The following is a 27,259-nucleotide window of genomic DNA, read 5'->3' as shown; positions in this document are numbered from 1 at the left end:
GACCTGGACAACATTCAGGCTTAGGCAAATAAATGACAAGTAACATTTGTGCCACGCAAGTGCCAGGAAATGACCATCTCCAAACAGAGAGAATCCAACTTTTTCTCCATGATAGTCAACAGTATTACTAACACTATTAGCATCAACATCTATGGGGTTATCATTGACCAGGAACTGAACTGAGCTAGCCAAATATCTACTGTGGATTCCAAAAGCCTGTCCACTCTCGACAAAGTATAAATCAGGATTGTGATGGCATACTCTCCACTTACCTGGGTGAGCAGCTGTCTTCATTGGCATCACAATGACAGCATTTCAAACACAAAGCTAACCTCCTCCTTGAAGTATCTACTATACAAACACATGGAAAACTGATGCCCAATTAAAAATCAAAAGCGGTGTTAAAACTTTCTCATCAACAAGTGCAATCTGAGAGATAGTAAAGAGTTCAGCTGCTCGAGCCAACAGTCCCTGACCACCTTCAATGGATTACCCGATGTGCTAACTGTTAAGTCTAAAACTGAGACAGTGATCTTAAACCATTCGCCAACTCACAACCAACACACATCTCATTTCCACTCAACCATTTGCTAGAAAGAATAAGATCTAGGCATTAGGAGCTGGAATAGGCCATTCGGCCTGCAAACCTGATCTGTCATTCAATTTTAACACTTTTTTTGGACCATACTCCTTGTGTAACAATGCCCCGCCCCACCCCACCCATTTGACACCCCTCCCCCCATCAATCAAAAATCTTTCTAACTCAAACTTGAAAATACACATGATCTAGCCCTCACTGTTCTCTGGGAAAGAGAATTCTAAAGACTAACAACTCTCAAGACGTTTTTTTTTAAATCTTCACCATAAATGGAAGATAACTTATTTTAAAACTGTGCCCCTTCATTGTAGATTCCCCACAAAAAACATCCTCTCAGCATCCACCCTGTCAAGTTCCCTAGGATTTTATATATTCTGATAGTATCACCTCTCAAGTCTTTTCAACTCCAAATGACCTATCAATCCAACTTATTCAACTTTCCTCACATTATAACACCTTCAATCCCTGTAATAAAAGCAAAGAGCTGGAGACCTTAGCATGTTTGTGCAGAGAAAAAGTGATCTTTTAATCTTTTTGAGTCCAATATGACTCCTGTTCTGGAACCTTCATCCAGGAATCAGTCAAGTGAACCTTTTCTGAACTGCTTCCAATGAAAGATCCTTCATGTGGGGTTTTCCAATCAGCTAGGACCTTTCCAGAATCTAGAATAGTTTGGAAGATTTCAACCAATGCATCCACTATCCTGACAGCATTTCTTTAGGACCTGAAAGTGCAGGCCATCAGGTCCAAGGTACTAAAAGCTTTAGCCCCAGGGGTTTTCTGACTATCTTGACATATAGGATTGCAGATAGTTAGATGGATAGATAGACAGACTGCAGCAGCACTGTGAACATACAAAATGCATTGTAACAGTTTGCCAAAACTCCTTTAACACTATCTTCCAAATCTGTTACATCAAACATCTAGAAGGTCAAGGGCAGCAGTATTTAGAAACACCACTACAGTACTTGCAAGTTCCCCTTCTAGTCACTGACTATCCTGACTTTGAAATATAGTCAATCTTTCACTGCTGTTGAGTCAAAATTGTGGAACTCCCTCCCCAACAGCATTGTGAATGCCCTTATACTGAACGGACAACAGCAGTTCCAGAGTACAGTGCACTCTCAAGGGCAACTAGAGATGGGAAACAAATATGTAACTTATCAAAGACATCCATATCCGATAAAAGAATAAATAGTCAAGTGGGTAAGACAGCTCCCTTCTCATCTATTCCATTAAAACATAGAGTTCTCCTCATCTGTGTATCTTACAAAGCATTTGCCTCCCATCTTTCGTATTAGGTGTGTTGGGGTGGGTACCATTTCAGGAGATACCTCTGCCACTCACAGCTGCAGAATAGGCCGTCGGCATCATAGTCAGAAGTCACATGACACCAGGTGATTTCAGGTAAACCTGTTGGACTCTAACCTGGTGTTGTGTGATTTCTAACTTTGTCCACGCCAGTCCAACACCAGCACCTCCACATCAATATCATAGTTAGTGAGGCATGGACAAGCTCAATCTTCTGGGAGCCCAGAGTCCCGCTCAGTACATTGGACTACCCTTGGAAATGCTTTCAGTTATTCTTCCAAGTTGGATCTAGAACTATGTAGAAACTGGCTGCTCTCTTTGACTCCTGTTTCTCCGTGACTGCTACCCAGGCTGCCTTGCCTGTATCTTATTGGTTGCATGGGCAGACATTTTCTTTAGCTGAGATCAATTTGCTCTAGTATCCCAGCTGACTGTCTGAATACTTGATCAGGTTGGCTCTGACTTTAAAGTGTTGTGATAACTCTCCCATCAGCCCATTCCATCCACCCAACCTCATCCCAACTCCCCAGTTACTCCCCATTCCTACTCACAATCCCCATCCCAATTGTTTATCTCCCCATTTCCCTACCCCAGCCCCACTTCACATGTAACCCCCAACTGATTAAGAGTTAATATTATTTTCATTCTGCTCCTTTCTGATAATTTATGAAGGCTTCATTTTGCTCTAGGATTTTTTGCATTGTTGGTGAATTTTTAAAAGTTCAAATTAATTCCAGTTTGGTGACTTCAGGTTGCAAACTTCAGTATAACCAGAGCTTGTCAAAATTAGCATCCATTCAGACAAATGAGCACCCCATTAAAAGACAGAGTTTGCTCTTTGTAGTTAGTTGTTAAAAATGTTTGCAGCATATTTTTGTTGTCTACAATGGGCAACAAACTCCACAGGAGTTACTAGGCTTTGACACTCAATTCATCTTTTTTATCGTGTGACATGTCATCCATTTCAAGTGCATCCTCCTCTTCTGCCAGCAGCTCTGCTCTCTCCAGTCCTTCCTCGTCGGTCTCAACCTTCAGGTATCCATTTCTCCCAGGTTCCTCTTCCTCATTCTCATTCACAGGGAGGGTGGGTTCATCATCTCCATCACCCCTGATGTAAACACACTCTGAGTAGGCGGTGTTTCTATTCAGTCTGTCCCGCACAGTGTACTGGATGTACATCAGGGGGATGGGCAAACAAGCAATGATGATCAGCAGGATCATCATGGCTAATGCCCAATCAGGATAGTCCAACAGTGTCTCCTCTGCCTGGAAACAGCAAAGGATAGCGAGTAAGGATTCACACCAAACTCTCAATAAACTTCAAACAGAAGCAACATCAAAAACATCATCAATTTTTACACAGGACAAGGGCAGACACATCACCTTGAGGCCTTTGACTTACAACCGCCCGCATCCAGTCAAAAGAAGACGAAACACCAACAGGAAGTGAACTCCAGGTTTGGCACATCACTGCAGTAAGGAGCACTCTTTATATACAGTGTAGAGACAGTTATATTCTGTGCTGTAACTGTCCTGAGGGTGTTTAATGGGATCAGTGTATTTTGTTACTTTTTTTAAAAATGAGAAAGAAGTGGAATTTTAGTCTGTACCTGTTCTGCAAGTGTTCTAAGTACACTGATGTATCAAACAGAGGAAGATTTTGAGAGTTTTTCCATTAATGTCAAAATTTACAGAGATTTTAATCTATTGTATGGTGGAAGGCAGTGAAACATCACGAGATTAGATCTGAACTGATGCCGGTAGGGATCCCACAGGCTTGTCTTCTATTGTAATGGCTGCAGGAAGGTTGGGTTCTCTCCCCTCCCCATCTCCAACTTCCAAACCACCACCACCACCACCAATCCCCCCAACCCTGGACTTAAGCCATGACCCCATTACTGTGAATTTTTAAACATTTCGTTTGTGGGGTGTGGGTGTTGCTGGCTGGTCAGCATTTCTTGCCCGTCCCTACAAGTCCTTGAGACGGTTGTGGTGAGCTGCCTTCTTGAACTGCTGCAGTCCACCTGCTGTGAGTTGACCCACAGTGCCCTTAGGGAGGGAATTCCAGGATTTTGACCCAGTGACAATAAAGGATTTTTACTAGGACAGTGATTTTAAAGTTTCATAGTCCCACACTCCTAATCAAAGTTGGTGAGATTTGTCAAGAGTGGCATGCAGCTTATACGGGTTACTCACGAGTTTTCTGTACCTCCTGAATTAAAGCCAAATCCAAATCCATTCTGCAAAGAACGTTCCCAGTCATTTTGGTTTGTAGAAATAAATATTAAACAATTTGTGATTGGTCTTACCTTCTCTTGGTTCCATGCTCGATATTGTGGATGCTTGATGCACATGCGAATCAAACTAGCCAACAGCAGAGCCAGCATTATGATGGGACACACAAACTTCCACAGATACTTGTATACAACAACAGGACGGTGACCAATCATTGCCTGGATATCATCCATAAACCTACAACAAATAACCTCAATTACAATTCATCTAGAACCTGGGTTTCCAGGTCACAACTCCTAGATGTATTTGATGGGCACTGTGTAGAGACAGCTTTATTTTCACTTTACTAGATTAGGAGGAGTTTTACTCTGTATCTAACCCTGTGCTATCCCTGTCCTGGCAGTGTTTAATGAGGACAGTGTTGAAGAGATTACTGAGTTTGCAAAAGAAAGTTAATTTGTTTAGCAGGATCTTAATCTTGGATAAAGATGAGAATAAAAATGTCTTTAGGAATAAAGATGACTCTTTATGCCCTGCCTGACAGTTCATCTGCTCTCCCAAAAGCCAGAGTTTCCTCAGCACACACATTAACTTGTGTTTGTGGTACAAGGACTGACACAGGTTAAGGTGTGTCCCAGGTGAAAGTGAGGACTGTAGATGCTGGAGATTAGTGTCAAGATTAGAGTGGTGCTGATGGAGCCTGATGAAAGTCAATTCTCCTGCTCCTTGGATGCTGCCTGACCTGCTGTGCTTTTCCAGCACCACTCTAATCTTAAGTTGTGTCCAGCTGTCCAGTTTGACTTTTGAAATGTCATGAAGATCACCAAGAGAAAGGAAATGGAAAAGAGTTGAACTGGACAGAGAGTGTGAGCCTGCCAGATATGATGAGTAAACAAATTACAAAAGCAGCAGAGGAGAATATTAATTAAAGTGTCAGCAAGTGGAAACAGGATTTTGGGAACAGTATAATGAACTAGCAGACAGATGATTTTATCTGTAATGATGAGAGTGAAAACAAACAAGAGAGAAAGGAAAAGATTAACAGAGGGAGAGAGAGAATGAACATTAAAAATAGAACCTGAAATCCAAGATTATGAATGTACCTGTCAGCTCCATAGACCCACGCCACAGCAATCAACTCAAACAGAACCACAATGATCAGAGGTAGTGTTGCAGAGTAATCATCAAACATGGTCACAAAGTAGTTTCCAGAACGCTGTGTAAATATCATTCCAATAACAAACCCCAGTAAACAGCAGACCACTGGATTAAAAGGATAACAAGGTGTTACATCAGCTGGAATGACAAACGAGGTATAAGCAGGTTTAAGGGGCAAAGAATGGGCAAATCAGATCATAACATATACTCCACTGGTTACCGATTTAAATTGGCGCAGAAATGGGAAACGGTGGAGGATTGTTTTTTGGACTGGAGACGGGTCACCAGCAGTGATCCACAGGAGTCGGTTCTGGGTCCTTTTTTGTTTGTCATTTATATAATTTGGATGAGAATATAGAAGGCGTGGTTCGTAAGTTTTGGACAACACCAAAATTGTAGACAGTGAAGAAGGTTTTCTACGATTCCAAAGGGATCTTGATCAAATGGGTCAATGGGCTGAAAAATGGCAGGTGGAGTTAAATTTGGATATATCTGTGCGGGTTTCCTCCAGGTGCTCCAGTTTCCTCCCACAGTTTATGCATTTCATAAAATCCCTACAATGCTGACCATTCGGCCCACGCTGAAATACATCCCACCCAGACGCACCCTCTACTCTGTAACCTGCATTCCTATGGCTAACCTACCTAGCCTGCACATCCCTGGACACTATGGGCAAATTAGCATGGCCAATCCACCTAACCTGCACATCTTTGGACTGTGGGAGGAAACTGGAGCACTTGGAGGAAACCCACACAGATTCGGGGAGAATGTGCAAACTCCACACAGACAGTGGCCTGAGGCGGGAATTGAACCTGGGTCCCTGGTGCTGTGATGCAGCAGTGCTAACCACTGAGCCACCAAACAACTTGTATTTATATTGAATTTTTAAAGTAATATCCTAAAGTACTTCACAGGAAATATTACTCAACAGAAAAATTATACTTGGCTATGTAAAAGAAATATCATTACAAGTGACCAAAAGCTTGGTGAAAGAGGTATATTTTGAGGAAGTATATTAAAGAGGAGGGGCAATGTGAGGGTTAGGGAAGGTATGTGTCTGTTTTCTCCTTCGGAAGCGGAAATTATACTCACCAATGATGGGACAATGAAAATTAGGGATGCACAAGAAACCAGAATTACAGGAGGGCAGAGATCCTGCAGGGGTGCAAGAGGCTACACAGATGAGGTGGGCAGAGACCATGCAAGGATTTGTAAACAAGAAAAAGAATTTGAATACCATGTTATCAATTGGCCAAGATCTAATGTAAGTTATTGAGCACAGAGGGTGAACAGGACTTGATGCAAGGACAAGGGAAGAGAGCAGCTGAATTTTGATTAGAGTATAATCAAATAATAATCAAGTCGCAAGATAATAACTGCATGGATGAAGATTCCAACAGATTTGTAGGTGCAGGGTAGAGTTAGATGATTCTAAAGAGTTGGAAATAGGGGCAATCTTAATGACAACATGGATTTGTGATTGGAACTTTATCTCAGTGTCAAGCATGACACCAAGAATATAAACCGACTGATTTCATCTTGGGTGGTTGACAGGGAGAGAGATGGAGTTGGTTTCTAGGAAATGGAATTTTTGACAGGGCTTCAGATTCCTGAATATTTAATTACAGGAAATTGGTGCTTCTCCAGTGCAGGATACTGGACAACTTTCCTAACAGTTTCAAGGCAGTGGAGGGGGTTGGCTAGGTTTGGGTTGGATGAGGTCGTGTTGGGTGTCAGCATCAAAATGTAGAAATGAACAGGCAGCAGCATGCAAATGAGAATTAGGACGTGGTCAAGGTTCTTTGGGTATGCTGGGGTGTCAGTGCAGGAGTGGAAAGAGAAACCATTGCAGTTGATTCAATATGACTGTGAGATAAATAAGAATGGAACCTGTGGGAACATAGTGGACAATATCAGAGAGACATTGGAGAAGGATGAGGTCTTGGATAATCAAAGATTGCAAACAGGATGTGATGGACAATTGAAATGGGAACACAAGTTTTTGCAGTTCCACAGCTTTTCACATTATTTGGATTGGATCAGAGTGGAAGGGTATCTATGTTCTTTGCTAAATACCAGTGAGACCATTCAGTTCCTGCCAATGTTGATTCAATCATTCCACTACATATTACCTGTGAAAATGGACTTCCTCCTAGCCAGACAGGAGAAGTTGTCAAGTAGAGGAGTGAGAATCCCTTGCATATTTCCAAACATTGTGCTCATACCCAAATTTAGCAACATCAGAAAAAACAGGATAGACCAAAATGGTGAGGCAGGAAAGTGTGTAATAGTTTCTGTGAAAGCGATGAAAGCGAGGCCTGTACCCTCGACACCCTGAGACGAAGAGAGAATCAACACATCAGCCAAACTTCATTACACAACAATTCCCTTTCAGGTAAATCATAGCGCGGAAAGAAGCTATTTCGCTCATCCTCAACCTTCCAAACATCATTCCACCCAGGCCCAGTCACTATTCCCATAACCCTGCGTTTCTCAAGGCTAATCCACCTAGCAAGCGCATCCTTAAATAATAGGGGGCAATGTTTTAGCACGGCCAATCCATCACATGGAAGGAAACTGAGCACCTGGCAGAAACGCATGCAGACATGGGGAGAATGTGCAAACTGCACATAGACACAGTCACCCAAGACTGGAATCGAACCTGCATCCCTGGCGCTGTGAGGCAACAGTGCTATTATGCCTTCCTGTGAATCACAGAGAAACACATTTTTCCTTTCATCTTCATTTACAGAATCCCAGCTTGATGAAGTGGCAAGAGTAAATTACCTTTTGCATTTCTTGTTCGAGTTTGCACTGCTGGATATGAAGAGGGATTAATACTGATCTCACTGAGTCAAACCATTCTCTGTATTCCTGATTTGTTACAGTTGAAAAGTTGAGATATTCTGGAATTAAACTCCTGTTCAAAACTCCATTGTCAATCAGGTCAATCACTTTGAGGCTGTTCCTGAAACGCAATGCAATCTTTTAATCAATAACCACACACCATAAAAACCCAAACCCAACTCCCCAACTCAGGACAGTTCAGACACTAAGAGGGAATAGCTATAGGTCTTGTGGATCCAAACATTAAACCACTTCCCTAAAAGGGGACAGTGTGAACCGCCTGACTGTGTAATAACTACAAACAGCATGTATATTTTCAAACCCGTTAATTATATAAACCTTCGATAACACTTTAGATAGCTAACTTAATCCACACACAGGCTATTTATCCCTGTAATTAAATGCTTCTTTAACACTTTATAAAAAGGTGACAAGACGCAAAATTCTGTCACTAAAGTAAACAGGTGCCAAACCTTGCCACACATTTCTGAGTGAGCACATTCGCCCGGAATCCCAGCACTGCAAAAACAACCAACGTAGCAAACACAGATGTCAGGAAGTTGATGAAGGAGACAAGGAAAGCATCAAAATGGCAATTATTGGTGCGGGTATTGTAGCTGGAATAAGCAATAACACTTCCAAAGCCAAGGCCCAGGGCGAAGAACACTTGGGTGGCAGCTTGTCGCCATACTTGGGTATCGATCAAGATCTCAACCTTCAAAAGAAACCAACAACTTTAAATAAGGCATTTATGAATCTTTAAATTTAACTCAGTTAGTTATAGAAAATGGAAACAGCACTTTACCTGAAATATTGCTTCCCTTGGGAATACATGATCACTGAATTTACCATTAATTATAAAGTTTCCACGAACAGTGTGCTATGTGGCCTGAGCATTCTGCATGACAATGACAGCACAGAATAAAGCTATTCCTTTAAATGGAAAGCTCCCTTGAAACTGTCCCCAAACTATGCCAGGACAGGGACAGCACAGGGTTAGATTTAGAGTAAAGTTGTTTGACACTGATTTTTATGAATCAAAAGGCTCAGGATAAAATCAGCTTGTACTGCTGTCATATTGTTAAGAAATCAGCTATGAATGCCATAAACCGCTGTTACCTTGGAATCTTGAGGGCTGAAAACAGATTTAAGCCTCTCAATGAAGGTTGTTTTCTGACTGTTTGGAGCCCTCAGAGACACTGGCTTACCACTAACACTAATTTGGGACATTGAGGGGTCAAAGAAGAATGACTCTGCAACTTGTGAGCAATCTCAATGGGGAATATGAATGTGAGGCCCTGTCACTGGGCCAGACAATGCTGCCTGTGGAACTGGACTGTAGAAATCAGTTGTCTGTGGGTTTTGGTCCCAATGTGTCTGGTTCTCAATCTGGATAGCATTAGGAATCCTATCATTAGTTCAATGTTACTGGACAAGGTAGGGAAATATTCAGCCTGAGTTCCAGTTATACATCACACTCAGCCATCTGGCTGGGAACCAGGCTTACTGTGGGAAGGAGAATATAGTTGTAGGAGGTAAAACAGTGAATAAATTTATGACTCAAGCCCCCATCAGTGGCCTAGGCCCAGGCCTCTCTCTTGGTCAGTGCCAGAGTGAGAGCCCCTCAATTTTACCTTAGGAGTGAACATGTAGCGAATTCCATCCATGGAACCTTCCAGAAGGAGACCTCGAATAAGGAAACAGAAAAGCACCACATACGGGAAGATGGAGCTGAAGTACATCACCTGCAAGGGAAATCGTGGTGATCGTGTTACTGTAACTCATTGCAAGAGAAAAGCAAAAACTTACTGTAATTGTGTGCAAATGTCTGTCTGAGGAAAGTAGGAATGCAAAGAGGCCAATCAGCTACACCAGGACTCCATTCATACCGATATGGCCTACTTCCACACTGTTGGGATTCTATGATTTAACACCGATGCCATCACTCTCAACCCCCAGTCTCATCTCATTTGTTTTATTTTCTCATGGGGTATGGGCATCATTTATTGCCTGTCCCTAGTTGCCCTTGAGAGGGTGGTGGTGAGCTGCCTTCATGAACTGTTACAGTCTACCTGCTAGAAGGTGACCCTCAATGTCCTACGGGAGGGAATTCCAGGACTTTGACTCAGCGACAGTGAAGGAACTGTGATATATGTTAGGATGGTGAGTGACATAGAGCGGAACTTGTAGATGGCGGTGTTCCCATGTATCTGTGCCCCTGTCCTTCTAGCTGGAAGTGATTGTGGTTACGGGAGATAGTGTCAAAAGATCTGAGGTGAATTTCAGCAGTGCGGCTTGTAGACTCTACAGACTGCTGCCACTGAGCATCGATGGTGGAGGGAGTGGATGCTTGTGAATGTGGTGCCACTCAAGCAGACTGCTTTGTCCTGGATGGTGTCAAGCTTCTTGAGTGTTGGTGGGGCTGCACTCATCCAGGGAAGTGGGGAGTATTACATTATATTCCTGATTTGTGCATTGCAGATGGTGGGCAGACTTTGGAGAGTCAGGTGGTGAGTTGCTTGCTGTATTCCTAGCCTATGACCTGCTCTTGTAGCCGCTGTGTTTATGTGGCAAGTCCAGTTCAGTTTCTGGTCAACGTAACCCCCATGATGTTGATAGTTGGGGATTATTTGATCTAAGCCATGTTTCAGACCACATATTCCCTCAATTCCAAAATCACTTAATTTTATCTCTGTTGTGTCCACCTCTGCTCTAAACTCTTTTACTACCATAACCCCATTTTGTCATCACTAGCCTCTTATTCCAATACACCATCTGGACAGTCAATAAATTCAGTTCTATCCAAAGACTTTATCATATTTGGTAGTACACTAAGCCTTATTCATCCAACACACTTGTCCACTTGGCTTCAACATTGTTAGGAATATGCATTGGTATTTATGGATAATGTGGAGAATGCAGAAGCTATTAAACAATGGAGGCACCTTCGGGATTGAAAAGGGATTTTTAACCAGAGGTTTGGAGAGAACCAGTGTGATGTCTTGGAAATGAAGTCAACAGTTTAAGAGGGCTACAATCCACCTGATGATTACAGAAATTCTAATGACTGGAAAAATAGCCAAGCAAAGCTTTTAGGGAGCATAAGATATGAAATTAATAGCCTTTAACAGTGGAAATCCTAACTTTGGAAGAGACAATGGGGGTCTCTGTGCTGATAGTTGCCTAGCAACCCTTCGTGGTCTTGGATTTTGGTCTCACAAACTTTGAGGGTCTGAGAAAACAGGGAGGAAACCTGCAGTCCTGCTGTAAGATTCTTGCTTAGTTGAAGTGCTTGGGAACCTGATAAAGTTTCTGAACTTCATTATTTGAATTACTGTGAGAACAATGAAAAGTTGAACTGTGACTACTATCCAAAAGTCAGATCCAGCTTAATATCCATCCAAATTGTAGCCTTCTTTGAAAGATTTTTATTCGATCTATGCTGTCAACAGTTTAGAACATAGAAAAGTACAGCACAGAACAGGCCCTTTGGCCCATGATATTGTGTCGAGATTTAATCCTAATGTAAAATATGGTAGCAATCTTCTCACCCCTCAACTCACTGCTATCCATGTGCATGTCCAGCAGTCGCTTAAATGTCCCCACTGATTCTGCTTCCACCATCACTGCTGGTAACGCATTTCATGCATTTACAGCTCTCTGTGTAAAAAACCTACCTCTGACGAATCCTTTATACCTTCCTCTTAATATCCTCTTTGATTTTATCAGCAAGAGGACCAGTAGACTGTGAGTATTCAACAAATACTGACATCCATTTTCATTCTAGTGATAAAAAAGAATGTTTATCTTTTGCCCTTTTTAAAATATCATCTCTGCATTGTCTGTCCTTTGGGAGTGTGTTTGTTTTGGAACTAAAAGGGTGTATACTTCTAAGTCTGCATTATAGCAATGTTAATTTATAAAAAAATTGATTATTTTGAGTTCATGAAAAAACCCTGGTGAAAATCCGTTACTCGGGAGAGCAGGAGGAGAAGGAAACAATTGCCATTTTGGGACTGAATCAACAGATTTATACCAGAAGTGTGGCTGAGAGTAGTGGGATTTGAAGTGGACAGCGGAGTCGCCCTGTCACAGTTGTAACAACATTTCATTCTAAACCTTTATTCTAGTATTTGTGTCATACTGTACTCTATTCCTACAAACATCTCAACCTCACATCCCTTTTACTAATTCAGTCTCCTGTGTATTTCATCTGTCCCCACTATTTGCAGACGTATAAGTGGAACTCCCTAAGCCTCTGCATTCTGAACCTAACACAACCCTCATATCCTCTTCATTTCCTGGAAAAGCTTCTTAAACCCCATCTCTTATTCCAAGCCTTGAAAAGAAAATCTCCTAATATTCTTCCTTCTAACTCTGCCTAACATTTTGGAACATTTCCTCAATTAAAAGTGAATTTAATATAGCAGTGAAACTCCTTCCTCCTGTACAGAATGGAAATATTGTCATTCTAAAACATGCTCCTCTTTTTGAGAAGTTAACTCTTTCTGGGGATTCCCAGGGGACAGCAGTTACACAGCTCCCCACCACAGAAGCACTGCTAGATACTCACTGTCAAATAGCAGCTATTGAAGGGCTAAGGATTATCCATTACCTTTCCAGAGGATTTGATTCCTTTGATCATGGCGAGACAGACAATAACCCAGGCAGCAAGCAGGCAACCGGTCATGGTGGCATCTAGCCCTCCACTGACATTAATGGAGCTGGTGATGTTCAAGGCCTCATGGTACCAGAAATACGTTGTGGCAGAACTCTCCAGGCACTCAGTGACTGCAGCACAGAACAAAAAAATACAATCCAGACTACTGGCTAGAATGAACAGGAGAAAGAGATGGGAGAAGAAGCTGGGGGTGAGGGGAAGCAGGGTAGAAGCATGGGAAAAGCGGAAATGATGCGAGGTAGTTATTTTCAGGAAGCTTAGCAGGAGTGAAGGAGCTGCCTACCTGCTACTGTCTGGTTGGCGAGAGTGGGACAGGATTCCCAGGGCAGTGGATACTGGAAGGAGTGACCAAAATAAAATAGACTCCAGGCAATGATGACATTATAATAGAGGGAGACAAGGGAACAGACCTGAGGAATGAACAAACATGGATGTCAGTGACTTTACCCTGAAAATAAAGAGTAAAGTAAAGCTTCACACAAAACAACAAGAGAGTTTACCCATGCACCAGGGAGGACGGGCTGTACTGGTAACGTCACTGCACAAGGAATGTAAAACCCCATGGATTAGATTAGATTAGACTTACAGTGTGGAAACAGGCCCTTCGGCCCAACAACTCCACACCGAACCGCCGAAGCACAACCCACCCAGACCCCTACATTTACCCCTTACCTAACACTACGGGCAATTTAGCATGGCCAATTCACCTGACCTGCACATTTTTGGACTGTGGGAGGAAACCGGAGCACCCGGAGGAAACCCACGCAGACATGGGGAGAATGGTGCAAACTCCAAACAATCAGTCGCCCGAGGCAGGAATTGAACCCGGGTTTCTGGTGCTGTAAGGCAGCAGTGCTAACCACTGTGCCACCATGCTGCCCATGGGTTCAAATCCCACCATGGCCAATGATGACATTTGAATTCAAGAAAATAAATTTTGTTATTAAAAACTAACCTCATGCTGACCCATGTAAACCCATTTGGAACACACATGCCCTCAGGGAAGGGAAAACTGCAGACTTTACCTGGTCTAACCTATATGTGACTCCAGACCCACAGCCATACGGTTAAATGGCTGAGTAAGACACACAGTTCCAAGGGCAATTTGAATGGCTAATGAAAGCTGCTCTTGTCTGTAGCATCCACATCTCATGAACATAGAATGTTACAGCACAGTACAGGCCCTTCGGCCCTCAATATTGCGCTGGCCTGTGAAAATAATCTGATTCCCATCTAACCTACACTGTTCCATTATTATCCATATGAATGTCCAATGCCCACTTAAATGCCCTTAATGTCGGTGAGTCTACTATTGTTGCAGGCAGGCTGCCCCACACCCTTACTACTCTGAGTGAAGAAACTATCCCTAATATCTGTCCTAAATCTATCACCCCTCAATTTAAAGCCACGTCCCCTCGTGTTAGCCTTCACCATCCGAGGAAAAAGGCTCTCCCTGTCCAGCCTATCTAACCCTCTGATTATCTTATATGTCTCAATTAAGTCTCCTTTCAACTTCCTTCTCTCCAATAAAAACAGCCTCAGTTCCCTCAGCCTTTCCTCATATGACCTTCCCTCCATACCAGGCAACATCCTATTAAATCTTCTCTGAATCCTTTCCAAAGTTTCCACGTTCTTCCTATAATGCAGTGACCAGAATTGTACACAATACTCCAGTATGTGCCTCACCACTGTCTTGTACAGCTGAAGCATGACCTCGTGGCTCCGAAACTCAATCCCCCTACCAATAAAAGCCAACACACCAAATGCCTTCTTAACAACCCTGTCAACCTGGGTGGCAACTTGCAAGGATTATGTATCAGGACACCAAGATCTCTCTGCTCATCTACACTGCCAAAAAGCTCACGATTAGCCCAGTACTCAGCATTCCTGTTCCTCCTTCCAAAGTGAATCACCTCACACTTTTCTGCATTAAACTTCATTTGCCACATCTCAGTCCAGCTCTGCATTTTATCTCTGTTCCTCTGTAACCTGCAACATCCCTCAGCACTATCCACAACTCCACCGACCTTAGTGTCATCCGCAAATTTACTAACCCATCCTTCTACACCAACATCCAGATCATTTATAAAAATGATAAATAGCAGTGGCCTCAGAACAGATCCTTGCGGCACACCATTCGTAACTGAGCTCCAGGACGAACATTTCCCATCAACCACCACCCTCTGTCTTCTTTCAGCTAGCCAATTTCTGATCCAAACCGCTAAGTCACCTTCAATACCGAAACTCCGTGTTTTGTGCAATAGCCTACCATGTGGAACCTTATCAAACGCCTTTCTGAAGTCCACATACCACATCAACCGCCTTACCTTCATTCACCTTATTTGTCACCTTCTTGAAGAACTCAGTAAGGTTAGTGAGGCACGACCTATCCTTCACAAAACCAATCAAATTATTCCTTTCTGGGTGATTGTACATCCTATCTTTTATAACCTTTCAAATTAAGGCATTAAAAAATACACCCAACCCTGCAGAGACGCAGTAATAACCCTCCACCATTCACTCAATTGTGTAACTGACCACACAATGTAACACCCACATACCCCCCCCTCCCACAAGTGCCACGCTCAATCCTCTCAGCACTATCCTCCCTCTACCCCTCACCGTGCCACACTCACCACGCAGCTGGCAAACCCGATCCCACACAGTCGTGGGTTGATATGTTTCCAAACTCCGATACTGCCTTGACGGATACTCTGTCCGGCTGCCAATTCCAGAAAAAACAATGGGATCCCCATCACCAACAGCAGGATCAGGTAAAGAAAAAGGAAAGCTCCTGGAATAATAACAACAGAAACATTAATCAAAGATTTTACAAAATACATTTGCTCACTGGAGCTCTGTAACTAAAACCGATTTGGAAAGGAAGATAGGTAAATGGAGTGAAAGGCAATTAGACTTGTTCAAGCTGAATGGTGGGACAAATGAGAATGAAGAGGCTAAATGGTCTCCTCCTGTTCCTATAAGCTCAAGATTTTGTGCAATTACTACCTTGTAGCCAATAACCTGGAAGCTGGCCTCAGGGGTGACAATGGCTCAGTGGGCACATGATCCAACTAATGGAATGCAGCCTCCAGTGTGTGAACATGGTTACTCTCCACAGACGTGTGAACAGGGTAAATGTGTCACTTAGTGTGGACCGGGTACATTTTGGCTGCCATGTTTCCTACAAACACGGACCATATCTTAAAAGTACTTCACTGACATTAATATCCTTTGGGACATGCCAAGGTTGAGAATGCTGCTAGTCCTTCTTACTGGGTATTTGTCAGCTTTGGTTTCTGTGATTTCCTCTGGTGATCGATCCCCCAGTAGAGGGCTGGCTCCTGGCCCGAGTTTAGTCAGGGTAATTCTGGCTGGTGACTCCCCCTTTAGCTGGAGAGCAGGATCAGGCTGCACTGCCTTCTACACATGACTGCTCACAAAGATCACCATCAGAAGGTCATTCTAACCAGGTACTGGGGCAGCCCAGCAACCTAACACTTTCAGAAAGGAATGTGGAATAAACCGGTAATAAAACATAGAACCTTACCACCCCCATTCTGATGACATAGGTAGGGGAATCTCCAGACATTTCCCAGTCCCACGGAGAATCCCACCTGGGCGAGAATGTACTGCAGCTTACTTCCCCATGCAGGTCTGGAAGGCTCATCCAGCACAAGTCCTGTGCTAGACTCAGTCACGTCCACACTCGGAGAGTCCGTCTTGCTCTTTTCCATCAGAGCATAGGGTAGACGTAGTGAAGTGACGAGCCGTGTCCAAGCAGAACTGGCTGTGGAGGTAAAAATGCAACATGTAATCAGGGAAATCTAATATTTAAATTGCCTGATTACTGGAGTGGAAAATTCTCAAGTAACGGTCTCTCTTTCCAACAAATTAATGACAAATGTCTCTGCCGCATCAGACGTGACACATCACGCCATTTAGGAGTGGTGATTGATCCAAACTGATACTTGAGATGAGAATGTGGTGCTGAAAAAATACAGCAAGTCAGGCAACATCAGAGGATAGGTCTCTCAGTACCCCAGGCCCACAAGCCTCATTCCTGGTGAAAGACTTAGGCTCGAAACGTCGATTCTCCTGCTCCTGGGATGCTGCCTGACCTACTGTGCTTTTCTAGCACTACACTCTCGACTCTGATCTCCAACATCTGTACTTTCTCCTGATACTTGAGATGAAAGAGTACTGTTTAATAATTACGGTTGAAGAGTCAAGAATATCAAAATCACAGTCAAGGCACAGAAAGGATTTAGATCCTCAATCAACAGCCAATACCCATTGAAGCCTGAAGTCAGCATCAACCTGAATCTGCAGCCAGCAGAGGCCACTCACTGCGTGCACCTCACCATCCTGCAACAGCTCTGCTGTCCAAACAGTGAGACTGTCATCTGCCATTCTTATACTAATGGACTGTCACTTCCGATCATTGGCACAATCACTACTGTACACCCCAAAAAAGGGTTCATTCTATTTCTCATTGACGTGATGCTGCTCGCAGGCATGATGTCAGCTTTTACATTTATGCTGACTTCTAGCTTCCCCTCAACACTGTCACTCTCAAACCCAACAATGTGTCAAATTTGTCATACTACCTGTCCAATGTCAAATCCTAGATCAACCAAAATTTCCCAACTAAATCATCATAAGACTATAACAATGGCCTTCAGAAACTGTGATCCCCAATCAATTACCTCATTCCCTTCCCCGGCCACTGTCCCAACTACACTGGACTCTTTTACAAATGTTGCCATGTTCACACTATCACTAAGATCACCTATTTCATCTTACACTGTCACCATTCCTCTCCCAGCTCACCTGTTGCTAAAATTCTCACCCATGCCTTTATAATTGAGAAACATCATTAATCCACTGACAATTTAGTCATGCTCCAAGCTCCTGACTTACACAAACTTAAGCTCCAGCTGAATTCTACATCCCAGCTTGGACCCAGTCATTGCTTACTGACCACTTGAGCATTTCGATTTTAAATCAGAGCATAATGGTGGCTGTAAGCTCCCGAAATCTCTGCCTATAACTTTCCACCTCACCTTTAAGAAACAGTTTGAATCTATCATTTGACAACCTTTCTTTCAGGGGTCTGTCCACACGCTGGTTAGGGTCTCCAAGAATCTTATTTTGCTGCTGTGGCTGTGTGATACATTTTGTTTTATAATGTTCCTATAATGTTAGGATATATTACAGGTTATTGCAAATGATTGTTTTCAAAGTAATGGAAAATTCTATGCAGTTTGGTCCAAACCTAGGGATTTAAATCTGAATAAGGGAGGCCATAAAGGCATGAGCATTGAGCTGCTGTTGAAAAGGTATAATGGGAATTACTATGATTTAAAGATTTGTTTATGGGATTTAGGGGTTACTGGCAAGACCAGCATTCGTTGCCCATCCTTAATTGCCTTAATCCAACCTTCTCCCACCAATACCTGCCCACCCTTCTCCCACTCCCTCCTCAGTCTGTGTCTGTCTGAAGCACGCAACCCGCAGTCAAATTGTCTCCACTCCCTTAGGCACCCTGACTCACTTGCCCTCTTCTGGACATAACTCTCCTTCCTTTCTCTCTCACTCGCATCCCTCCCCTACTGACATTCTTTCAAACGCAGCAAACACTCCCTTAGATGTCTCAATTCCCTTCTTCCCATCTCCCATACCCCCCCTCCTCTCTCTCCATCAAATAACCTAATTCCAACATCCTCCCTCCTTCACGTGCCCTCACCCCTCAAAAACATTCTCCAGCTCACTTATACTCACGGCTCTGTAACCTTATTTCTGATGTAAAGATTATGTTGTTTTGTTCCTTCCTGAAGACTTACGTTGAGTGTGTCACTGGAGAAACCAGCAGTGAGTACCAGGGACAGCTGTTGACACTTTCTCACAAACTAATCTCCAGAAAAGTCACATTCAACCACCTCCCCTATCATCTCGTCCAATCACACTGCCCAACACCAAGCACACAAGGGCACTCAGCCAAGTTCCTGAGAGATTGGAAAGACTGTTTGGCACACAGAGTTCTAGAATAAAACCAAACTTGACATTAGCTGTCCTGTGACTGATACATTCGCACTTACTGGAAGGACAAAGCTGATCAACAATCCATCGACCAGCAACTTCCCATTTACAACAATGTCAACAGGACAACCAGAGACTTTAGGCTCCAGAGCTCCCCAACTTGAACAGGAACAAGTCACTGAGTAAAGCCTTCTCTACTCTTAAACTGAAATTAATGCTTCCCCTCTGCTTTTAAAGCGAAATTAAAGCTTGCTCTACTCTTTTAAATTGGACACTGTCCCCATCAAATGCTCTTAAGACATGGAGTCAGATACAGACTAAAGCTTCTGCTAGCTTAAAACAGAAAGTAAAAATCCCCCAGTACTGTCCCCATCAAACACTCTCAGGGACAGTACAGCACAGGGTTAGGCACAGGTTAAAGGTAACTCTACTCTGCTAATTAGAGTGTTAATTAGAGCTCCCTCCACCAAACACGCCTATGACAGGTACAGCACAGAGTTATACACAGATCGTGCTGCTATAATGTGCGTTTCATTAACGCGAATTCACTGTAACACAATTGACAAATTGGGGACACTATTTCTAAAGCGCAGACTTTTAAAACATGTGATGGCTGTAACGTCATTACATCGCCAACACTTTAAGCACTGTTTCTAAAGCGTGATTTTTCTATAGTACGGGGTTGCACATGAATGCAACCATTATGTTGCACAGAAGAACTGTACAGAATAAAGCTTCCTCTAGACAGTCACCACCAAACAGGACAGGTACAGCACTGTGTTAGATACACAGTAAAGCCTCCTCTACTGTTTTAACCTGGAAGTAAAACTGCTTTTACTCATTTAGACTGCAAGTAAAGCTTCATATACACTGCCCAAAGCAGGTACAACTTGGTATCAGTTACAAAAAGCTTCCTCCGTGTGGTCCCCTCCAAACACTCCCAAGACGAGGACAGTACAGGGTTATATACAGAGTAAAGCTCCTTCTGTGCTTTGAAACTGCAAGTAAAGTTCCCTTGACAATGTCCCCAAAAAACACACCAATGACAGCATGTGCTTCAGTACAGAGCAAAGCTCCCTCTATTTTTAAGTTGAACATATTATTCTTTACCCTTTTAAAATGAACGTAAATCCCCCTCGACACTATAAAGTACTCACCAAACGCCCCTAGGTCAGATACAGCATGGGGTTAGATACAAAGTAAAGCTTCCACTGTCAAACAACGTTGCCATAGTCTTACTAGACCATAGGGCTATTGTTTCATCAGAAAGAGAGGGAGAGAGAAACACGACTGTTAAGAGATTTAACTTGAGGGTCACCACACCTCAGATGAGGGGAGAGGTTGAAGAGGAGAGTCCATCATGGTAATCTCAGCAGGTAGGGGATTGTTGGCATCACACTGCTTCGCAAACCAACCACCCAGCAATGAACTAAGCCAACCCTATTTGCTTCCTCTACAATGTCCCCATGAAAGATTCCTTGGATAGGGACAGCATGGAGTTAAATACAGAGTAAAACTCTCTGTACTCTTTTTATATTGAAAATAAAGCTCCTTAACACAGTTCCCATAAATCACTCCCACAACAGGGATAGCATGGATTAGATAGTGTAAAACTCACCCAAATCTTTTAAAATGTATGTAAAGCTTCCTCTACAATGCCCCCATCAAACACTTCCAGGACAGGTTTGGATAGACCACAAAGCACACTCGACATTTTTTTAACTGAAAGTACAGCACCCTGACACTGTCCCTCTCAAACACCCCCAGGGCATGCTGTCAGACAGAGTTTTCAACTCTTCCTGGCTATCAGTTCACGGGTTTCTTCCCAAGCATCTGTCTGTTAGATATTATGTACAAGGATTTCAGAGAATGTTGGCAGAGTAGGGGTGGTACAGTGGCAAGCACTGTTGCCTCAGAGCACCAGGGTCCCAGGTTCAATTCCAGCAACTGCCTGTGTGGAGTTCGCACATTCTCCCCGTGTCTGTGTGGGTTTCCTCCGAGTGCTCCGGTTTCCTCCCACAGTCTAAAGATGTGCAGGTCAGGTGAATTGGCCATGCTAAATTGCCCGTAGTGCTCGGTGCATTAGTCAGCGGGAAATGGGTCTGGGTGGGTTACTCTTCGGAGGGCAGTGTAGACTGGTTGGGCCAAATGGCCCGTTTTCACACTGTAGGGAATCTAACCTAATCTAATCAGTCAAGTTCAGGATTAATAAACCAACATAATTATTAAACTTTCTGAAGAATTGGAAGGTTAAATTGATTTATCTTCTTGAGAGATTTACAAGATGGGAGGTAATTGGCGTGCACTATGAGACACACACAGCTCTGACTGCCATCACACTTAACGTCAAACAGTGCAACCCTGTCACGATGCTCCCGAGCTCCACCACATAGCACCCTGGTTACACGAAATGCCTTAGGAGCTGTCTGCGTGATCGGCATGAGCTACACTCCGCCAGCCTGTGTTCACTGACAGGGTAATCCCAAGGTCAAAGATATAGGAACTCTAAGAGGATGCCAGAATTAAGGCAAAGTGTGTGGTGTTGGGTTGCAGGGGGAGGGAAGTGCATGAAGGTGCAAGTATAACACTGGCATTGAAAAACAGGACCAATCCAACCAAGCGAAACCATGTTCTGTCAGTCCGCTCTCCATTATCTGCAAAGTGAAGTAAGGTGTTGTTGACAGTGTCATCGAATGGCATTTACTTAACCACAACCTGCTCACTGATGCTCTGTCTGGGATCTGCAAGGACAGCTCAGCCCCTGACTTCATTGATCCATCTTTGGACCAAGGTTGTAAAGAGCCGAACTCCAGAGGTGACATCAGAGTAACTGTCCTTGACATTAATAAAGCATTTGACGGTGTGGCAGACAAGAAACTCTGGACAAATTAAACAAACAAGTGCAGCAACTGGAAACCGTCATTAACATCCTGGCAGTCACTAGAAAGTGAACGTGATTAGCTATGTACATACGGAGACTGAAGAACAGGTCCCAGACTGAGAATTGAGGGAGTAACTCGCCACCTGACTCCCCAAATTCTGTCCACCATCAACAAGGCATAGGTCAGGAGTGTGATGCAATACAGGGAGACAGTGAGGTCTGCAGATGCTGGAGATCAGAGTTGAGAGTTTGCTGCTGGAAAACCACAGTAGGTCAAGCAGCATCCGAGGAGCAGGAAAATAGATGTTTCAGGCTGGAGCCCTTAATCAGGAATGAGGCTGGGAGCCTCGGGGGTGGAGAGATAAATGGGAGGGGGAGTGGAAGTGGGACTGGGGAGAAGGTTGCTGAGAGTGCAAAGGGTGGATAGAGGTGGGGGTAATGCAATAGGTGAATGGAGGTGGGGGTAATGCAATAGGTGGATGGAGGTGGGGGTAATGCAATAGGTGGATGGAGGTGGGGGTAATGCAATAGGTGGATGGAGGTGGGGGTAATGCAATAGGTGGATGGAGGTGGGGGTAATGCAATAGGTGGATGGAGTGGGGGTAATGCAATAGGTGGATGGAGTGGGGGTAATGCAATACACCCCACTTGCCTGGATGAATGCAGCTCCAAAGCTTCAGGACAAAAAGCCTAATTGCTTTTCACCCCATCCACCATCTTCAGCATTCACTCCCTTCACAACCAACACAAAGAAGTAGCAGTGAGTACTTTCCATAAGAAGCATTGTAATAATGCACCAAGGCTCCTGAGACAGCCCGTTCCAAATCTGTGGCCCATACTACCATGACGGTAAGGGCTGCTGATACATGGGAACACCACCACCTGCAAGTTCCCTTCTAGTCATGGATATGACTTGGATATATATCACCATTCTTGCAGTGTTACTGGATCAGGATCCTGGAACTCCGTAATGGCATTGTGGGTGTTTCCACACCACACCACTTCAAGAAGGCAGCTCACTACCACCTTCTCCAGGACAGTTAGGGACAAGCAATAATGCTGACCTTGACAGTGTTACTCACATTCCATGAATGATTAAATTGGAATCTTATCCAGAATCTCGGCACTCACTGTTCAAACTGGTTAATGATTACTCAGCTCAGTTCTTATCAGTGCAAGAGTTTTCAAGTGCTCCAACTATTTGTTTAGTTGAGTGAAATTTATCTCAGAGAACTGCAATTCAGAGTCATTTAAAGCATCACTTGGCAAACAACAAGAACGAGGTCTGGGTTACAGGGGCAGCAGAGAAAGGAGACTGATAAGCAGCTGGGGCAAGGATATAGAGGTGACCCCAGGTTGGAGACTAGGAATGGTCAGGATTTCCACAATTTGCAATGAAAATGTGTAAGCAATTGGAAATGTAGTCTGTGTACAGTTTTAAGCAAAAGCCACGTAGCAACGTTCTTGTTAAAAGCAGTGAACTGCGTCAGTGTATGAAAATGTTGCAGCACTTAATCCAATTCCAACCATTTCCAAATGCAAAAAGGTCCAACTCAGCAGCTGTGGTCTGAGTCAATGCTTTAAACTTTGCCAAATTAGTGTAGAAAACGTTGTGCTTTGGCGAGTTGACTTGATGCTCACATTTTAGCGTTAGCTCCCAGCCCCAGTCCGGGCAGTGGAGGTGAAGTCTTGCTTCCAGCTACAAGGGGTTTGAGTTGCCTTGAGCTGGCGGCTCTTGCAAGGTCCTCTGAACCAGCATCAGTTTGGCAGCAACTCACATCTAAGGCTGGAGAAAGGGAAACATTTATTTTGCTGCAATCTCTGCTCAGACTAAATTAACCTTAGTGAGCGAAGAACTATTACATATCAGAAATTGCAGAATTGTCACTTAGTTGTTGCAGGTCTCAGTGAGTTTAACTCCCACTCTAGGGATTGAACACAAAGTTTAAGAGTCATTCCTGAGGAAGTGCTGCACAGCTGGAGGGTCAGTCCTGAGGGAACGCCGCACTGTCGGAGGGTCAGTGCTGAGGGAGCGCCGCACTGTCGAAGGGTCAGTGCTGAGGGAGCGCCGCACTGTCGAAGGGTCAGTGCTGAGGGAGCGCCGCACTGTCGAAGGGTCAGTGCTGAGGGAGAACCGCACTGTCGGAGGGTCAGTGCTGAGGGAACGCCGCACTGTCAGAGGGTCAGTGCTGAGGGAGTGCCAGACTGTCGGAGGGTCAGTGCTGAGGGAGTGCCGCACTGTCGGAGGGTCAGTACTGAGGGAGTGCCGCACTGTCGGAGGGTCAGTACTGAGGGAGTGGGCACTGTCAGAGGGTCAGTACTGAAGGAGTGGGCACTGTCGGAGGGTCAGTGCTGAGGGAGTGCCGCACTGTCGGAGAGTCAGTGCTGAGGGTGTGCCGCACTGTCGGAGAGTCAGTGCTGAGGGTGTGCCGCACTGTCTGAAGGTCTGTGCTGAGGGAGCACCGCACTGTCGGAGGTTCAGTGCTGAGGGAGTGCCACACTGTCGTAGGGTCAGTGCTGAGAGAGTGCCGCACTGTCTGAAGGTCAGTGCTGAGGGAGTGCCGCACTGTCGTAGGGTCAGTGCTGAGAGAGTGCCGCACTGTCTGAAGGTCAGTGCTGAGGGAGTGCCGCACTGTCGGAGGGTCAGTGCTGAGGGAGCGCCGCACTGTCGGAGGGTCAGTGCTGAGGGAGCGCCGCACTGTCGGAGGGTCAGTGCTGAGGGAGCGCCGCACTGTCTGAAGGTCAGTGCTGAGGGAGCGCCGCACTGTCGGAGGGTCAGTGCTGAGGGAGCGCCGCACTGTCGGAGGGTCAGTGCTGAGGGAGCGCCGCACTGTCGGAGGGTCAGTGCTGAGGGAGCGCCACACTGTCGGAGGGTCAGTGCTGAGGGAGTGCCGCACTGTCGGAGGGTCAGTGCTGAAGGAGTGGGCACTGTCGGAGGGTCAGTGCTGAGGGAGTGCCGCACTGTCCGAAGGTCAGTGCTGAGGGAGCGCCGCACTGTTGGAGGGTCAGTGCTGAGGGAGTGGGCACTGTCGGAGGGTCAGTGCTGAGGGAGTGCCGCACTGTCTGAAGGTCAGTGCTGAGGGAGCGCTGCACTGTCGGATGGTCATTGCTGAGGGAGTGGGCACTGTCGGAGGGTCAGTGCTGAGGGAGTGCCGCACTGTCTGAAGGTCAGTGCTGAGGGAGCGCTGCACTGTCTGAAGGTCAGTGCTGAGGGAGCGCCGCACAGTTGGAGGGTCAGTACTGAGGGAGCGCAGCATTATCGGAGGGTCAGTGCTGGGGGAGTGCCGCACTGTCGGAGGGTCAGTGCTGGGGGAGTGCCGCACTGTCGGAGGGTCAGTGCTGGGGGAGTGCCGCACTGTCGGAGGGTCAGTGCTGGGGGAGTGCCGCACTGTCGGAGGGTCAGTGCTGGGGGAGTGCCGCACTGTCGGAGGGTCAGTGCTGGGGGAGTGCCGCACTGTCGGAGGGTCAGTGCTTGGGGAGTGCCGCACTGTCGGAGGGTCGGTGCTGAGGGAGTGGGCACGGTCGGAGGGTCGGTGCTGAGGGAGTGCCGCACTGTCGGAGGGTCAGTGCTGGGGGAGTGCCGCACTGTCGGAGGGTCAGTGCTTGGGGAGTGCCGCACTGTCGGAGGGTCGGTGCTGAGGGAGTGGGCACTGTCGGAGGGTCAGTGCTGAGGGAGTGCCGCACTGTCGGAGGGTCGGTGCTGAGGGAGTGGGCACTGTCGGAGGGTCGGTGCTGAGGGAGTGGGCACGGTCGGAGGGTCAGTGCTGAGGGAGTGCCGCACTGTCGGAGGGTCAGTGCTGAGGGAGTGGGCACTGTCGGAGGGTCAGTGCTGAGGGAGTGCTGCACTGTCGGAGGGTCAGTGCTGAGGGAGTGGGCACTGTCGGAGGGTCAGTGCTGAGGGAGCGCCGCACTGTCGGAGGGTCAGTGCTGAGGGAGTGCTGCACTGTCGGAGGGTCAGTGCTGAGGGAGTGCCGCACTGTCGGAGGGTCGGTGCTGAGGGAGTGGGCACTGTCGGAGGGTCAGTGCTGAGGGAGTGACACACTGTCGGAGGGTCAGTGCTGAGGGAGTGCCGCACTGTCGGAGGGTCAGTGCTGAGGGAGTGGGCACGGTCGGAGGGTCAGTGCTGAGGGAGTGCCGCACTGTCGGAGGGTCGGTGCTGAGGGAGTGGGCACTGTCGGAGGGTCAGTGCTGAGGGAGTGCTGCACTGTCGGAGGGTCAGTGCTGAGGGAGTGGGCACTGTCGGAGGGTCAGTGCTGAGGGAGTGCCGCACTGTCGGAGGGTCAGTGCTGAGGGAGTGCTGCACTGTCGGAGGGTCAGTGCTGAGGGAGTGCTGCACTGTCGGAGGGTCAGTGCTGAGGGAGTGGGCACTGTCGGAGGGTCAGTGCTGAGGGAGTGCCGCACTGTCGGAGGGTCAGTGCTGAGGGAGTGCTGCACTGTCGGAGGGTCAGTGCTGAGGGAGTGCTGCACTGTCGGAGGGTCAGTGCTGAGGGAGTGCTGCACTGTCGGAGGGTCAGTGCTGAGGGAGTGCTGCACTGTCGGAGGGTCAGTGCTGAGGGAGTGCCGCACTGTCTGAGTTGCTGTTTTTTAAGTGTGACAGAGACCCCCCCCACGAGGAGGTAAAATAAAATCCTGCGGCATTATTTTGAAAATGGTCCGGAAATTCCTGCCGAATCAGGCGGGGGGAGGGGGAGGTGTCCCCGCGGATGACTCGGTTCCCCGGCCCCAGGGAAATGCCCCCACCCCGGGCCCGGTTTTACCTCAGGCCGCTGCTGATCCCCGGTGTCTGTGTCGGTCCCGCTCCGGCTCCGGCTCCGGCTCAGGCTCCGCCGCCACATGGCACCAGCTTCCGGCCACGAAGCAGCGATTGCATCAGCCGGAGGTGGGCGAGAAAAGCGCGGCCCGGCCCAGCAGCAACAACAGCCATGGAATTAACCCTAAACATCCCCTAAACCCACAGGAATTAACCCTAAACATCCCCTAAACCCACAGGAATGGCCCTAAACATCCCCTAAACCCACAGGAATGGCCCTAAACATCCCCTAAACCCACAGGAATTAACCCTAAACATCCCCTAAACCCACAGGAATTAACCCTAAACATCCCCTAAACCCACAGGAATTAACCCTAAACATCCCCTAAACCCACAGGAATGGCCCTAAACATCCCCTAAACCCACAGGAATTAACCCTAAACATCCCCTAAACCCACAGGAATTAACCCTAAACATCCCCTAAACCCACAGGAATTAACCCTAAACATCCCCTAAACCCACAGGAATGGCCCTAAACATCCCCTAAACCCACAGGAATTAACCCTAAACATCCCCTAAACCCACAGGAATTAACCCTAAACATCCCCTAAACCCACAGGAATGGCCCTAAACATCCCCTAAACCCACAGGAATTAACCCTAAACATCCCCTAAACCCACAGGAATTAACCCTAAACATCCCCTAAACCTCCAGGAATGACCCAATACATCCCCAAAACCCACAGGAATGGCCCTA

At 46.0% G+C, this 27,259-nt stretch overlaps 1 protein-coding gene across 2 annotated transcripts; it reads right to left on the bottom strand.

The window, feature by feature from the left end:
• Positions 1-720: 720 nt before the first annotated feature.
• Positions 721-26,596, bottom strand: LOC132831511 (sodium-dependent neutral amino acid transporter B(0)AT2-like). Of its 2 annotated transcripts, XM_060849700.1 has the most exons (13): positions 26,511-26,596; positions 23,395-23,539; positions 16,381-16,620; positions 15,467-15,624; positions 13,114-13,240; positions 12,765-12,940; positions 9,784-9,894; positions 8,623-8,864; positions 8,090-8,270; positions 7,435-7,636; positions 5,248-5,407; positions 4,219-4,381; positions 721-3,175 (listed from the first exon to the last, which is right to left on the bottom strand). In XM_060849700.1, the coding sequence occupies exons 3-13, from the start codon at positions 16,565-16,567 to the stop codon at positions 2,822-2,824; spliced, it is 2,061 nt and encodes a 686-aa protein (XP_060705683.1). In that variant the 5' UTR covers positions 16,568-16,620; positions 23,395-23,539; positions 26,511-26,596; the 3' UTR covers positions 721-2,821. The 2 variants fall into 2 exon arrangements, with proteins under 2 accessions (XP_060705683.1, XP_060705684.1); XM_060849701.1 differs by lacking the exon at positions 23,395-23,539.
• Between the last annotated feature and the right edge of the window lie 663 nt (positions 26,597-27,259).

This window comes from Hemiscyllium ocellatum, chromosome 33 (genome assembly GCF_020745735.1).
Source record: "Hemiscyllium ocellatum isolate sHemOce1 chromosome 33, sHemOce1.pat.X.cur, whole genome shotgun sequence".
Lineage (NCBI taxonomy): Eukaryota > Metazoa > Chordata > Chondrichthyes > Orectolobiformes > Hemiscylliidae > Hemiscyllium > Hemiscyllium ocellatum.
This window is presented reverse-complemented; position numbering and strand designations above follow the sequence as displayed.

Bases quoted from the DNA above. Each gene is read 5' to 3' on its own strand.
- LOC132831511 (XM_060849700.1), bottom strand. From the start codon at position 16,567: ATGGAAAAGAGCAAGACGGACTCTCCGAGTGTGGACGTGACTGAGTCT. The intron at 15,625-16,380 runs GTAAGGTTCTAT...TTATTATTCCAG, and splicing joins ATGTCATCAGAATGGGGGTG to GAGCTTTCCTTTTTCTTTAC. The intron at 5,408-7,434 runs GTAATATGTAGT...CTTTTAATCCAG, and splicing joins GAGGAAGTCCATTTTCACAG to TGGTCTGCTGTTTACTGGGG.